This window comes from Acipenser ruthenus, chromosome 30, assembly GCF_902713425.1.
Source record: "Acipenser ruthenus chromosome 30, fAciRut3.2 maternal haplotype, whole genome shotgun sequence".
In the NCBI taxonomy this organism is placed as follows: Eukaryota; Metazoa; Chordata; class Actinopteri; order Acipenseriformes; family Acipenseridae; genus Acipenser; species Acipenser ruthenus.
Genome location: NC_081218.1, coordinates 7,502,131 through 7,515,433, shown reverse-complemented (window position 1 = coordinate 7,515,433; position 13,303 = coordinate 7,502,131). Strand labels below are relative to the sequence as shown.

At 41.2% G+C, this 13,303-nt stretch overlaps 1 protein-coding gene across 6 annotated transcripts in view; it reads left to right on the top strand.

The window, feature by feature from the left end:
* Positions 1–11,694, top strand: part of LOC131702784 (tyrosine-protein phosphatase non-receptor type 22-like) — a 39,168-nt gene extending 27,474 nt beyond the window's left edge. For 4 of the 6 annotated variants that reach the window (XM_059005004.1, XM_059005005.1, XM_059005003.1 and 1 more), the window contains 8 exons: positions 114–244; positions 1,754–1,781; positions 2,094–2,162; positions 2,424–2,533; positions 4,628–4,658; positions 4,750–4,824; positions 9,345–9,413; positions 10,057–11,694. In XM_059005004.1, coding sequence (XP_058860987.1) covers positions 114–244; positions 1,754–1,781; positions 2,094–2,162; positions 2,424–2,533; positions 4,628–4,658; positions 4,750–4,824; positions 9,345–9,406 — 506 coding nt within the window. In that variant the 3' untranslated portion in view covers positions 9,407–9,413; positions 10,057–11,694. Of the gene's footprint in view, positions 1–113; positions 245–1,753; positions 1,782–2,093; positions 2,163–2,423; positions 2,534–4,627; positions 4,659–4,749; positions 4,825–9,344; positions 9,414–10,056 lie in introns of those variants that run through there. The other 2 variants (XR_009309538.1, XR_009309539.1) reach the window with 2 other exon arrangements.
* The last annotated feature ends 1,609 nt before the right edge of the window (positions 11,695–13,303 follow it).

Sequence of the window (13,303 nt, the reverse complement as noted above, 5' to 3'; positions counted from 1 at the left end):
TTTGATTGAAACCCCAGTTAGCAGACATAAAAAATACTGAATTGCTACCCTGAAAGATGTGCACATCACATTGGCTGAACCTGTGACCAAACCCTCCCTCCTCTTTGTCCCAGGTTCTCTGAGCCCAGCCCTCCAGCCCCAGCCTTCCACAGACACATTAAGAGTGGGAATGTCTTCGGAATGGTGCGGGAATCCTCAACCAAAGACCTTTTTAGAACCAGAGAAATCAATGAGCAGAAGCAAGGTAACTGACCAATGAAATCACTGAGCAAAAGAAATGTAACTGACCAATGAAACCCATGGAAACCTCAAGATGGAGTGAGGTAACCAGTGGTATACCACAGGGATCAGTATTAGGTCCTCTGCTATTCCTAATCTACATTAATGACTTAGATTCTGGTATAGTAAGCAAACTTGTTAAATCTGCAGACGACACAAAATAACTGTAGTTATTGTACTGCCGCAAAGAAATCTTTTAAAAGTCAATTTAACAAAACACGGCTGTACAAAAGACCACGTTGCTTCTACTTGGCATGCCATCGTCAGTACCTTCAGCAAAGAAAAGGAAGCCATTATATCACAGGGCTTGAATTTCAGCGTGGGATCGCAGAAATCACACATTTTCCAAGTTGCTACCGCATCTCTGCAACTTTCAGTGCAGGAAAATCCTGCAGAGATATTTTAAGACACCAAGCTACTGTATTTACCCAATTTAGAATGCCTGAAACGCTACAACAATCTCTGAGGAAGTGGGTGTCAGAGACGAAAGCCATTATGAGCCACATTTTGTGTAGTTCTGGTTAAAATAAATAAATACATAAAAATAGTGCTGGATATTTTAAGTGCAGCAATACTTTATTCTCTCGTACATGATGGATAATTGCAAAGCATACGACATGGTTTATTTAGATTTCCAGAAAGCGTTTGACAAAGTCCCGCAGAAAAGATTCATTCTCAAACTGAACGCAGTAGGGATTCAAGGAAATGCATGCACATGGATTAAATACTGAATTGCTACCCTTCATCTAGACAATGTGTGGAAGCTATAAAAAAGGCCAACAAGATGCTCGGATATATTGTAAAAAGTGTTGAATTTAAATCAAGGGAAGCAATGTTAAAACTTTACAGTGCATAAGTAAGACCTCATCTAGAATATTGTGTTCAGTTCTGGTCACCTCGTTACAAAAAGGATATTGCTGCTCTAGAAAGAGTGCAAAGAAGAGCAACCAGAATTATCCCGGGTTTAAAAGGCATGTCGTATGCAGACAGGCTTAAAGAATTGAATCTATTCAGTCTTGAACAAAGAAGACTACGCGGTGATCTGATTCAAGCATTCAAAATCCTAAAAAGTATTGACAATGTCGACCCAGGGGACTCTTTCTACCTGAAAAAAGAAACAAGGACCAAGGATCACCAATGGAGATGAGATAAAGGGGCATTCAGAACAGAAAATAGGAGGCACTTTCTTACACAGAGAATTGTGAGGGTCTGGAACCAACTCCCCAGTAATGCTGTTGAAGCTGACACCCTGGGATCCTTCAAGAAGCTGCTTGATGAGATTCTGGGATCAATAAGCTACTAACAACCAAATGAGCAAGATGGGCCGAATGGCCTCCTCTCTTTTTTAATCTTTCTTATGTTCTTACAATGCTCAGCTTGCTGTATATAACCAGTTCATTTTGTTGCAGCAATTTTTGTGCAGTTTGCAAAAAGAAAACTTCAGTTACTTACAGATGTTAAATTTATCTTTCAGAGTTTAAAAATGAAATGTTCAAAACTGGGTGAGTTCATGAAAACATTTTTATTATTATATTATTTTAATACCAAAATAATATTACAAAATGAATTTGAAAGAAGATTAATCTTTCCTGGTGCCATAGAAGCTACACCCCGTCTCCATCAAAGGGCAGCGTTGCACTCTTGGGTGCTCATTCTGAACATGCATATATAGAGGATCCCTGTCTCTGCTGTCAGTGACGAAGCTTTCAGAACTGTGCAATGCAATGTACATGATGATGTGTAACAGAGGTTACAGATAGTGCAGTGCAATTCCTTTCACAGAGTCTCCTAGTAACTGCATGCTTTTCCTTCAGTGCCCCTTTCTGTTGCCCCTGTACCTACCCCTCTCAGCACAGCATCTGAATGGGTTCTCAGAGGGAATGGTAAGTAACCATGTGTAAAATCTTTTAGTTATGTGTCACACTGCACTGCGGTGAGTTTCTAGTTGTCTTAGTTATTACCTGTCACATGTTCAGTGCCAGCCTGGTCTGGATCCTCCATACAAACCAGTGAAATCACTCAAAACTGGAGTGACAGATCTACAGAGTAGAGCCCAGTGATGATTGCAAGCATCATTTAAACATTTAAAAAGCCATTAAAATGACATCTGACTCTACTTGTTAATTGTGTATCTTTTCTATTAGGTGAACAACTACCTGGAGCTAACAGACCCCCCGACTCAGCCATGGTGCCAGTCCAGCCAGATGAGAAATCTGGTTCAAAACTGTCACTGTCTGGCTTCGCAAGGTCTAAGGTAACGAGTCATGAATGAGCTGCGTTTCAAATCTCCCCGAAACAGCTTTGAAAACGAGGCCCAACATGATTAATAATGTTTCCCTTTATACAATAAGAGAGCCGCCTTATTGTGTTAGGTGCATCACATCTCTGGTCATATCAATGTACAGTTCGGACAGCCTGTCTCAATGCATTTAAAATGCTCAATCACAATTCTAAGGGAGACTTACTTAATACACTGAAGAAGACACAAGCTGAAATATTTGTCTACTTGACTTTTATTAAAGTGCGATCTTTTCATTATTACCAGCAGCATTTTTGTTTCCAATTTGTCGGATTCGTCTGCAAGTGAAAAACTGTACAAACTATTCCCTGCTCAGCCTTTAGTGCATGTAAAGGAAGGCAAATATAGATTTTTGGGGCACAAAATAAGAAAGACAATTGATTTTATGCCAACAAGAGTGTGTATTGGTGTTTCGAGTTTGCTTCTGAGCCATTTAATCTGTCGTGTGGCAGGGGAACCAATGTCAAGTTTGAAAACGTTAAACCTTCCTCACACAGCTGAGAAACATATTAGTCTGGGAATCAAATATCATGTTAAGATTGTCTCTTTCATAGGCATCACAGTTATTGGATCAGTGGGTAGGGAAGTTACTAAAGTAATCCTTTTATAATTTGCTAAATTTAGGCCTATTATTTCTGAATCTGATGCTGAAATACTGATGCATGCCTTGGTTTCATCAAGAAATGATTACTGTAATGCACTTTTCTCTGGTATCCCAAAACGTGTGGTATCCTGCTTACAGCTCATTCAGAACACTGCTGCTAGAATTCTGACTAAAACCAAAACAAGTGAACATAGCCCTGTGTTGGCCTCTTTGCACTGGCTTTTAACTTCTAAGACCCTGAATGGATTTCAGTTACTCACAGGAGTTATTGACCCTGTATACTCCTACCCTCACTCTCAGATCACAGGATGCGGGGCTGCTGGTTATGCCAGGGTGAATACAAATATGGGAGGAAGGGCCTTTTCATGTGAAGCTCCTCCATTCTGGAATGCTCTGCCTTCTGCAGTCAGGGAAGCTGGGACTCGTACTGTTTTTAAGTCAAGATTGAAAACGTATTTTTACAAAATAGCTTTTCTATTTTAGTGTTCCTATTTTATAATTAAAGCTGCACTTTCTTTTTGTCTTTTTTAATCCTAATTTTAGTAAATGTTTGTTTTAGACTCTCTTAATTGTTCTATTTCTACAAACTAGCTGTTTTATAATTAAAACCACATTGTTTATCTCTTTTCTAATTTCTGTTTTATGAAATTCTGTATTAGACTCTTTTTAATGTAATGGTTTAATTGTTAATTGTGCGTGCGTGTGTGTGCATGCATGCATGCATGTGTGTGTGTGTGTGTGTGCGTGCGTGTGCATGCATGTGTGTGTGTGTGTGTGTGTGTGTGAGAAGCGCTTTGAGATCCTTGTGAATTGTTGAGCAGCTCAGAGTGAATGTTTTCGCTCACTCTGATCACTGATGAAACCTGCTCTGTAGTGCTGTCAGCTGCTCAGGAGGAGCAGAACTGAACATACCGTTAAGTAGATTCTTTCACTGAGCTGCTCTGAGCAGATCACTTACTTAGCACACCCACTGTTTAGTTGATTACTTCTACAGGCAATTCTATTGGCAGTTATGAACTGTGATGTCACAATTAGCAGAGCTTGTTTTCCTTCTACTGTGTGATCACATGCTAGAGCTAAGTCACAAAGCCAGGGGAGGTGGGAGTGTCCAAAGCAAGATTCTTATGGGTTACTGAGGAGTTTAGGATATCCCCAATACCCCCTAACAATACCTTATAATAACAATGAAACACACCAGTCACTTCTCAAATGTGCTCTATGCATCCTGCCTTCAGTTTTCAGACTGCCCACTGATTTCAGACTTCATTAGGTTTTGATTAAATGTTAGTTTTCTCCTGCTCTACAATCCCCCCGCTGCTACACCTGCAGCATGCATTCTGCATTCAGAACTATCCATAGCGGTGTGACCCTGTGGCTGAGAGTCAGAAGAGAGACCTGCTTTTGCAATTCCTTATTCTCATCCATGTTTCTTTTCCTCTCTACAGAGCATGAAGTTTCTAAAAAATGTGAAAAAGAGTAAGTTTGTCTTATAAATGTTTTTTCAATAGCAGGCGAAAGTATCTACTGTAGCTTTAATTTAATTAAATTAATTCTTTTTTTTCCTCAGCAAAGAATGCAACTTCAGCAGCAAATGCAGTCGAATCTGCTCCCTCAAACCACACAAGCTCCAGGTTTAGCTTGGGTATGTACTATAAACTATGACAACTTTCACTTGAACTGGCTGAAAGGGTAAAGGGTTGTGTTCAACAGTTCATACAACTGCACTGTCTTTATAAAGGTTTACTGTAGAGAAGCCATGCAAGGGAAATCAGTGTGAGGTAAGGTACTGAAGCATGACTAGTGAGTATTTAAAGCATGGGGAAATCCCTTAGAAAACTGGTGTCAAGACTTATTAGACCTTCTGCTATTCAATAACCCAAAAACATGTGAACGTTCAAATGAACTGCAGCACTAAATGCTTATGTGCATGTCGGTACATATAGGGCTGGTTTCACAGGCCCTGGTTAGCACTAATCTTGGACGACCTTAACCAATTTAAGATTAAGTTGTCCAAGATTTAACAAAAAAAAAAAACGTGTACCTCAGAGCCCCCCGGAACACCCCCGGAACACCCCCCATCTCGCGCTCACTATGTGTTCCGGGACCTCCCGATTTAAAATTAAGCACTGCTGATAGGTGTACCCTTACCCCGTTGTTTAGCAGCTTCCAGGTGTAGTCAATGGCACATATCACTCCGGTCCTGCCACAGCCAGCACTGTTACACAAGGGAAGTAATGTTAAAACTTTACAATGCATGCACATGGATTAGGGGGTGGTTAACATGTAGAAAACAGAAAGTACTGATTAGAGGAGAAACCTCAAAATGGAGTGAGGTAACCAGTGGTGTACCACAGGGATCAGTATTAGGTCCTCTGCTATTCCTGATCTACATCAATGATTTAGATTCTGGTATAGTAAGCAAACTTGTTAAATTTTCAGACGACACAAAAATAGGAGGAGTGGCAAACACTGTTGCAGCAGCAAAGGTCATTCAAAATGATCTAGACAGCATTCAGAACTGGGCAGACACATGCTAAATGACATTTAACAGAGAAACGTGTAAGATACTGCACATAGACAATAAAAATGTGTATTATAAATATCATATAGGAGATACTGAAATAGAAGAAGGGAACTATGAAAAAGACCTAGGAGTTTATGTTGACTCGGAAATGTCTTCATCTAGACAATGTGGGGAAGATATAAAAAAAAGGCCAACATGATGCTCGGATATATTGTGAGAAGTGTTTAAATCAAGGGAAGTAATGTTAAAACTTTACAATGTATTAGTAAGACCTCACCTAGAATATTGTGTTCAGTTCTGGTCACCTCGTTACAAAAAGGATATTGCTGCTCTAGAAAGAGTGCAAAGAAGAGCAACCAGATTATGATTTCCATTACACGAGAGTAGATGTTAAAACTTCATGCTGATTTGAACTCGGCTCTCGCCAAGATAAGCACCAACTAAGACGTAGCTTTACAGTAAACTAATGTGATCCATATGTGTCTCCATCCATTTACGTTTCCTTCCATATGATGATGTAGATATCCTTCTGTCTGGTGTTAATGGCTGAAGTGTAATGCTGGCTCCAGGGATCAGCATTATCAGAATTATCCCGGGTTTAAAAGGCATGTCGTATGCAGACAGGTTTAAGAATTTAATCTATTCAGTCTTGAACAAAGAAGACCACGTGGTGATCTGATTCAAGCATTCAAAATCCTAAAAGGTATTGACAATGTCGACCCAGGGGACTTTTTTGACCTGAAAAAAGAAACAAGGACCAGGGGTCACAAATGGAGATTAGATAAAGGGGCATTCAGAACAGAAAATAGGAGGCACTTTTTTACACAGAGAATTGTGAGGGTCTGGAACCAACTTCCCAGTAATGTTGTTGAAGCTGACACCCTGGGATCCTTCAAGAAGCTGCTTGATGAGATTTGGGGATCAATAAGCTACTAACAACCAAACGAGCAAGATGGGCCGAATGGCCTCCTCTCGTTTGTAAACTTTCTTATGTTCTTATGTTCTTATGTACTTCTGACCAGAGATACAACGTTAGGAACGATCTTGGTTGTTTTTCTTCATTTTTACTCCGGGGTAGTTCAGATGAATAAATGCGGGTTTTATTTGATGTTTTGTAGGGTGCCATCTAATTAAATGGCCACGCAGGTTTGTACCGGAGTATTCCAAACATTACTTTCTTTACTTTACTTTCTTGTCATCTTACTTTAGAAAATAATTGCCAAACATCAGAAGGCATTGCATTTGTAGCTCGGTCAATACAGTATTTGTAATTCCAGCATAACGCTCTTAACTTGAAAAACTTTGAAGACTGCTGCACAGATTCAATCCAATCAGTAAACACTCACAGGGGGTGGGGCAGGGGGAGAAGGTGAGCTCAATCGCATGCAGATTCAGAGAGTCAGACCTGAGGGGAGCAGAGAAGCTCTGCACTTAATGCAAAATTTCCCATCTTGCTCGTTTGGTTGTTAGTAGCTTATTGATCCCAGCAGCACCACTCAGCACAAAAAGCTTACTGTTTCGCAGGGTTGGAAGACAGCCTAGGACACACAGGAGCGGCGCGACACCGCTAGTGGGGAGCGGCAGGAGCGGCATTTCTCTCACATTTTATTTCAATTAGAGTGAACACACATTGACGAAAAAATGACGTTGCGGAAAAGTGTCACAGCGGCAGAATTTTAGAACGGCGAGCGATATTTTGCTGCACAAACATTTTCCCGCAGCGGCAAATCTGGGTCTAGACAATCAGGTCCATTGTGTGGGATACGTCATGTTGTGATGAACTCGAATATCCATCAACATGGAGGAGCTACTGATAGTTGAAGTTTCTCAGCATCCCAAGCTACCTGATTATAAAAATAAGAATTTCAAGGACGTTGGTTATGGGTCTATTGAATGATCCAGAACAAATACTAACCGCTTACACCCCGCATTAATCCAGTTACTTGACATCCTGTATCATTTGTTAGATATACACGTCAAGTAATTAACCAGTTGCCAGCAGACTGATTATTGTGTATACAATTGCAAATAATGTGATCCCTTTTTTCCTTAATAGCAGCTTCTATACAATGTAAAACTACAGATACAGTACCACAGTCCAGTCTTGTTAAGTGTGGTGCCGGATATATAATAGCTGTTTCTTTGTAGAAAAAGGCTTTCACATTGTATCCCAAAATAAATATAATATTTTACATAAATATCCTTAGGTAAATAAAAGGCCAATATTTCTGAGTGGTGTTCTGATATGGGAACTTATAACGTTAGATCCTGATAAAAATTTCTGGAGATGGACATGGTCGTTCACTCTGGGTTCAAGCAGTAAAAGTTCAAGAATGATGTACATTTTTGGGGTTATTGTACAGTGCTGGGAGGTGGTGGGCAGTCTTTCTTTTTTTATTGGCACTTCACAACATTGATGTGTGTCCACCAGCAAAGCGGTATTGCGGCACGCCACCCTGCTTCGCTCCCTGCAAGCGGTGCCTCGCCGCTCAGGTGTGTCCTAGGCTTCGCTCCCTGCAAGCGGTGCCTCACTGCTCAGGTGTGTCCTAGGCTTCGCTCCCTGCAAGCGGTGCTGCTCCGCTCAGGTGTGTCCTAGGCTTCGCTCCATGCAAGCGGTGCCGTGCCACTCAGGTGTGTCCTAGGCTTCACTCCCTGCAATTGGTAACTGGCCGCTCAGGTGTGTCCTAGGCTTCGCTCCCTGCAAGCGGTGCCTCATCGCTCAGGTGTGTCCTAGGCTTCGCTCCCTGCAAGCGGTGCCGCTCCGCTCAGGTGTGTCCTAGGCTTCGCTCCCTGCAAGCGGTGCCTCATCACTCAGGTGTGTCCTAGGCTTCGCTCCCTGCAAGCAGTGCTACGCCGCTCAGTCCTAGTCCTAGGCTTTACACTGATGGGTGGACTCGCTGTGCTCTTTAACAGCACAGCTTCCGCGTTACGTGAACTTTTGCAAAGGCCAGCTGTGGAGTACTGCAGTATGCTCAAAGGTAATGTCCCCCCTTAAACATTGAATAATAATACGTACATATAGATTATACAAATATTTTCCTCAGAAACGCTTCTTAGATAGTCTCTGAACTTAGGTCACATAATGTTTTCCTTTGTGTGCCTTTGTTTTCTTGTTCTTGAATAAAACTATCCACCTCAGTCTCACTGACAGCTACAAATCTTGAGTGCCATTTATTCTTTCAGAATTGTTCAGAATTCTGACAGGGTGATGACATCACTGCCATTATAGGTCACGGCAGTGACAGCACATTTTTCCATGCACTTACATGGCAGTAATAAGATTGTAAGCTTCACCAAGCTCTATGGGAGATTGCAACTCTCCATATATAATACAGTGCACTCCATTTACAAGAATCATATCCGTCCTGGATGATTTGATTCTTACAAGCGACCGATATGATTACTGTGAAGTGCTGCAGCATCAGCATGTTAGTTTGAGAATAAGAGCTTTGTTCCCTGCAGTGTAATGGGTTGACCACTAGATGTCACCGCTTGCAGGGAGAATTTCTCTGGCTAAAAGAAAACTACTTGGAATCTCACACAACCTGAAAGTACAACCAAAATAGAGTGAGAAAAAGGTGAGACTTCTTTTTCTTTTTCCATGGAAACTGTCCCAATGTTATTTCTTTTCATTACAGGGTTTGGCAGTCGTTTTTCCAAACCTAAAGGACCAAGGAATCTCCCTGGAAGCTGGGTCTGAAGTAATAGTAAGTTCAACCTGGCTCACTGCACAGGCCTAACCGGGTCACGTGGTGTTCATGTATTTATTTCTATTTTATTTCTATTGTTTTATAGCTTTTGGTTAAGTTTGAGCCCAATGAATACAGAGGATCTCTAAGACCTTCTATTTCTACAGCACACTGTAATATCCTCCTGTCCCTGCTCCAGGGTGTCCTGTAACAGAGGATCTCTAAGCCCTTCTATTTCTACAGCACACTGTAATATCCTCCTGTCTCCTGCTCCAGGGTGTCCTGTAACAAAGGATCTCTAAGCCCTTCTATTTCTACAGCACACTGAAATATCCTCCTGTCTCCTGCTCCAGGGTGTCCTGTAACAGAGGATCTCTAAGCCCTTCTATTTCTACAGTACACTGTAATATCCTCCTGTCTCCTGCTCCAGGGTGTCCTGTAACAGAGGATCTCTAAGCCCTTCTATTTCTACAGCACACTGAAATATCCTCCTGTCTCCTGCTCCAGGGTGTCCTGTAACAGAGGATCTCTAAGCCCTTCTATTTCTACAGCACACTGTAATATCCTCCTGTCTCCTGCTCCAGGGTGTCCTGTAACAGAGGATCTCTAAGCCCTTCTATTTCTACAGCACATTGTAATATCCTCCTGTCTCCTGCTCCAGGGTGGGTTGCTGTAACAGAGGTGGAATCACTGGAAGAGACCATGGTGTGTGTGCCATCTGAGAAAACACAAGACTTGCTTCACATTATCTTGGAAGTCCGCTGATGGAATTTAAAAAGTGACAACCATTACTGAACACACATTTGCTCACAGGAATACAGTATTTAGTTTAATGAGGACCGTTTTGTAAGGTTGTCATATCTAGATTTTATTCTTCAACACACTCTGTGGCCAGTGTTCAAATGGAATGTTTCTATCTGCTCCATAAATCCAGGAGCAGATAGAAACATTCCAATACAATTATTTATTCCAGCAATTTTTTTGCAAAACTCCAAAAATGCTAATTCAAAAGTATTCATACCCTGACAATGATAATTAAATTAATAGCTAGTTGAGGCACCTTTAGCAATAATAACCTCTTTTAAATGATTAGGATATTTGTCAATGAGCTTTTGGCATGATTCTTTAGTGATTTTTGACCATTCTTCAACGCAAAATTGTTCCAGTTCATTCAAATTCCGAGGACTTCTCTTGTGCACAGCCTTCTTCAGCTCATACCAAAGATTCTCAATCAGATTTAGATTGGGACTTTGACTAGGCCATTCCAGAACCTTGATTTTATTCTTCTTTCACCATTCTGAAGTAGAAGCAACTAATGCTGTATCATCCATGGATTAATCACCTTCCGCATGCAGCAGTGTGGAGTAGTGGTTAGGGTTCTGAAGTCTGGACTGGAGGGTTGTGGGTTCAATCCCAGGTGGGGGACACTGCTGCTGTACCCTTGAGTAAGGTACTTTACCTAGATTGCTCTAATAAAAACCCAAGTGTATAAATGGGTGATTGTATGTACAAATAATGTGATATCTTGAAACAATTGTAAATCGCTCTGGATAAGGGTGTCTGCTAAGAAACAAATAATAACAATGCAAGTGGCACAGCATCCAGATGAAGCAAAAGCCTTGTAATCTGTACCAGCTGGGATTCACACAGGATAATTTTAGTCCACTAGGATATAGGCATCTCAGTTATTTAAATGGTAACTTAATGCAACATTCCGTGTTGAAATGAAACGGTGCAAACTGCTTCTTTCTATCTATCCTTTCCAAACTAAAACTATCCTGAAGTGCACATGTGTGTGCTGCAGTAAATGTGCAATGACCCTATCCAGCCAGCAGGTGCCCTGCATTGACACACATGTATCTTATTTAACTGTACTAACAAGCAATTTACAGACATTGCTTTTTAGTTTGTGCTGCAATGCTTTTCAACTTTAACAGTGTGATATTACTTCCTCTAAATGGATCAACCTGGCTCAATGGAACTACAACTTGAGAGTACTGGCATCCAAGTGAGGGTAAACTCAGTGCATCTTAGATTTTTAATGTCTTTAAGTTTATTATTATTTCAGCCTTTCCTAATTTCCAAAGCAATGTAAGGAATGAATGTACCTGTTTATTATTATTTCATCCTTTCCTAATTTCCAAAGCACTGAGTTCAGTGTAAGGAATGGACCTGTGTAGTATGTGTTGTTACATATGCATTCCACTGCCATCAAGGACTATCACATTGTAATTGCTTGTTTAAATGGTATTTTTGTAAACTTGTGTCCAAAGAATTAAACCAGCGCTTTGGGTCTGCATGTTTGTACCAGCTGCTTGCCTTTTTGAATTGATAAATGATTTACCAGCAGACATGTCTGTTTATATTATAAAAGCATGCGCTCGCTGTCCCTGTGTACAGACTGCAGTCTATCACACGAATGCACTCCTGTAGTTGTAAACAAGTTGTGCCGTACCTCACAGCCTGGCACAGCAGTCAGTTGCAATTTGTTGTGTCCATTCATTACCACTTAGTTATATAGGAATTTAGCAATTCAATTACAAACATTTCTAACTCTTAATGGTATATTGGAGAAGTTTCAGTCTGGTTTTCATGCTGCACATAGCACCGAGACGGCCCTTGTCAGAGTTGTGAATGATCTGCTGATAAGCTCTGACTCCGGCTTCCATCAGTTCTTCTACATCTAAGTGCTGCCTCTGATACTGTAAACCATTTCATCCTACTGAATCTTCTTGAAAGCACAGTGGGACTCAGCGGCACTGTGGGACTAGCAGTATCGTCCTGTGCTGATCTGTCCAACACCATATGAAAGCAATGGCAGCAATACAGGCGGCAAAATGCCCTGTGTGCCGCGTTGTGCCTGTCTGTCCCGGGCTTTAAACCAGGAAAAGTGAACATATTACACTCACCACTGCTTAGAACGGGCCTGTTTGTGTTAACGTGATTCACGACATAAATGTAAGCGATGTACCGTATAAACACCCACATAATAACCTGACATTCAGAATGTCCCCCAATCACCAGTACAGTAATCAAAACAAACAAGCGTGTATGCGGTTCAAAAAACTTTAGTAAGACACTCATTACACTAATAAAAAAGATAAGTCCTATGAATGTAATAAAAAGTACATTAACCCATCACGTATCTGTCTGCGATGGGACCCGAGTGAGGGCGGATAAATGAATCCTGTTTTAAATACCATTATACACAGCTGTAACAATTACTATACTATATTATTATTGTTTTGAGATTCATCTTTTATTAAGGATCTCCCCTAAACCCTTTGTTTAGAAAAATACAGGGTATTAATGCTTGTGACAGATTAGTCGTCTGTCGTGTGGGTGCGTGCATTCGCTGCTGAGTGACAGGCATGAGATCGAGACACAGGCTGAAGTTGATACGCCCTGCAGGCGAACACGATTTATTTACATATTGTAGACCTGAGCTGCGGGGTTTCCAGGATATAATGAGACAGACAACAGTTGTGGTTCAAAGCAACAGAAAACTGCTGTACTTGTTATTTTTTTAGCTTTTAGAGAACAATGGCTCTCATTCTCCTCTCACTCACAAAATCAACCTCTCTTAACTCTCTCCCTCAATTCTCCCGCCGCCAGATCCAGCTTCTCTCTTTCAAACTGTCATCTCCTCACACACACCCAAGTCCCTCACCCTTCCTCACTCATTGGTCCAACACTTCCTATCTCTGACTGCTCGTGTCAGACCTGCTCCCACCCCCCTCAGTGAAGCACTCACACACAGCTAGTCTTTCAGCTCTAGTCACACAAGCATCAAGGCAGGCAGAGACCGCTAACAGATCTGAACAAGAATAACACAATTTACAAACACACAATATTTACAGAGTACTCCCATCCCCTTCCCCAGTCCATAATCAGGTCCATTCCCACAT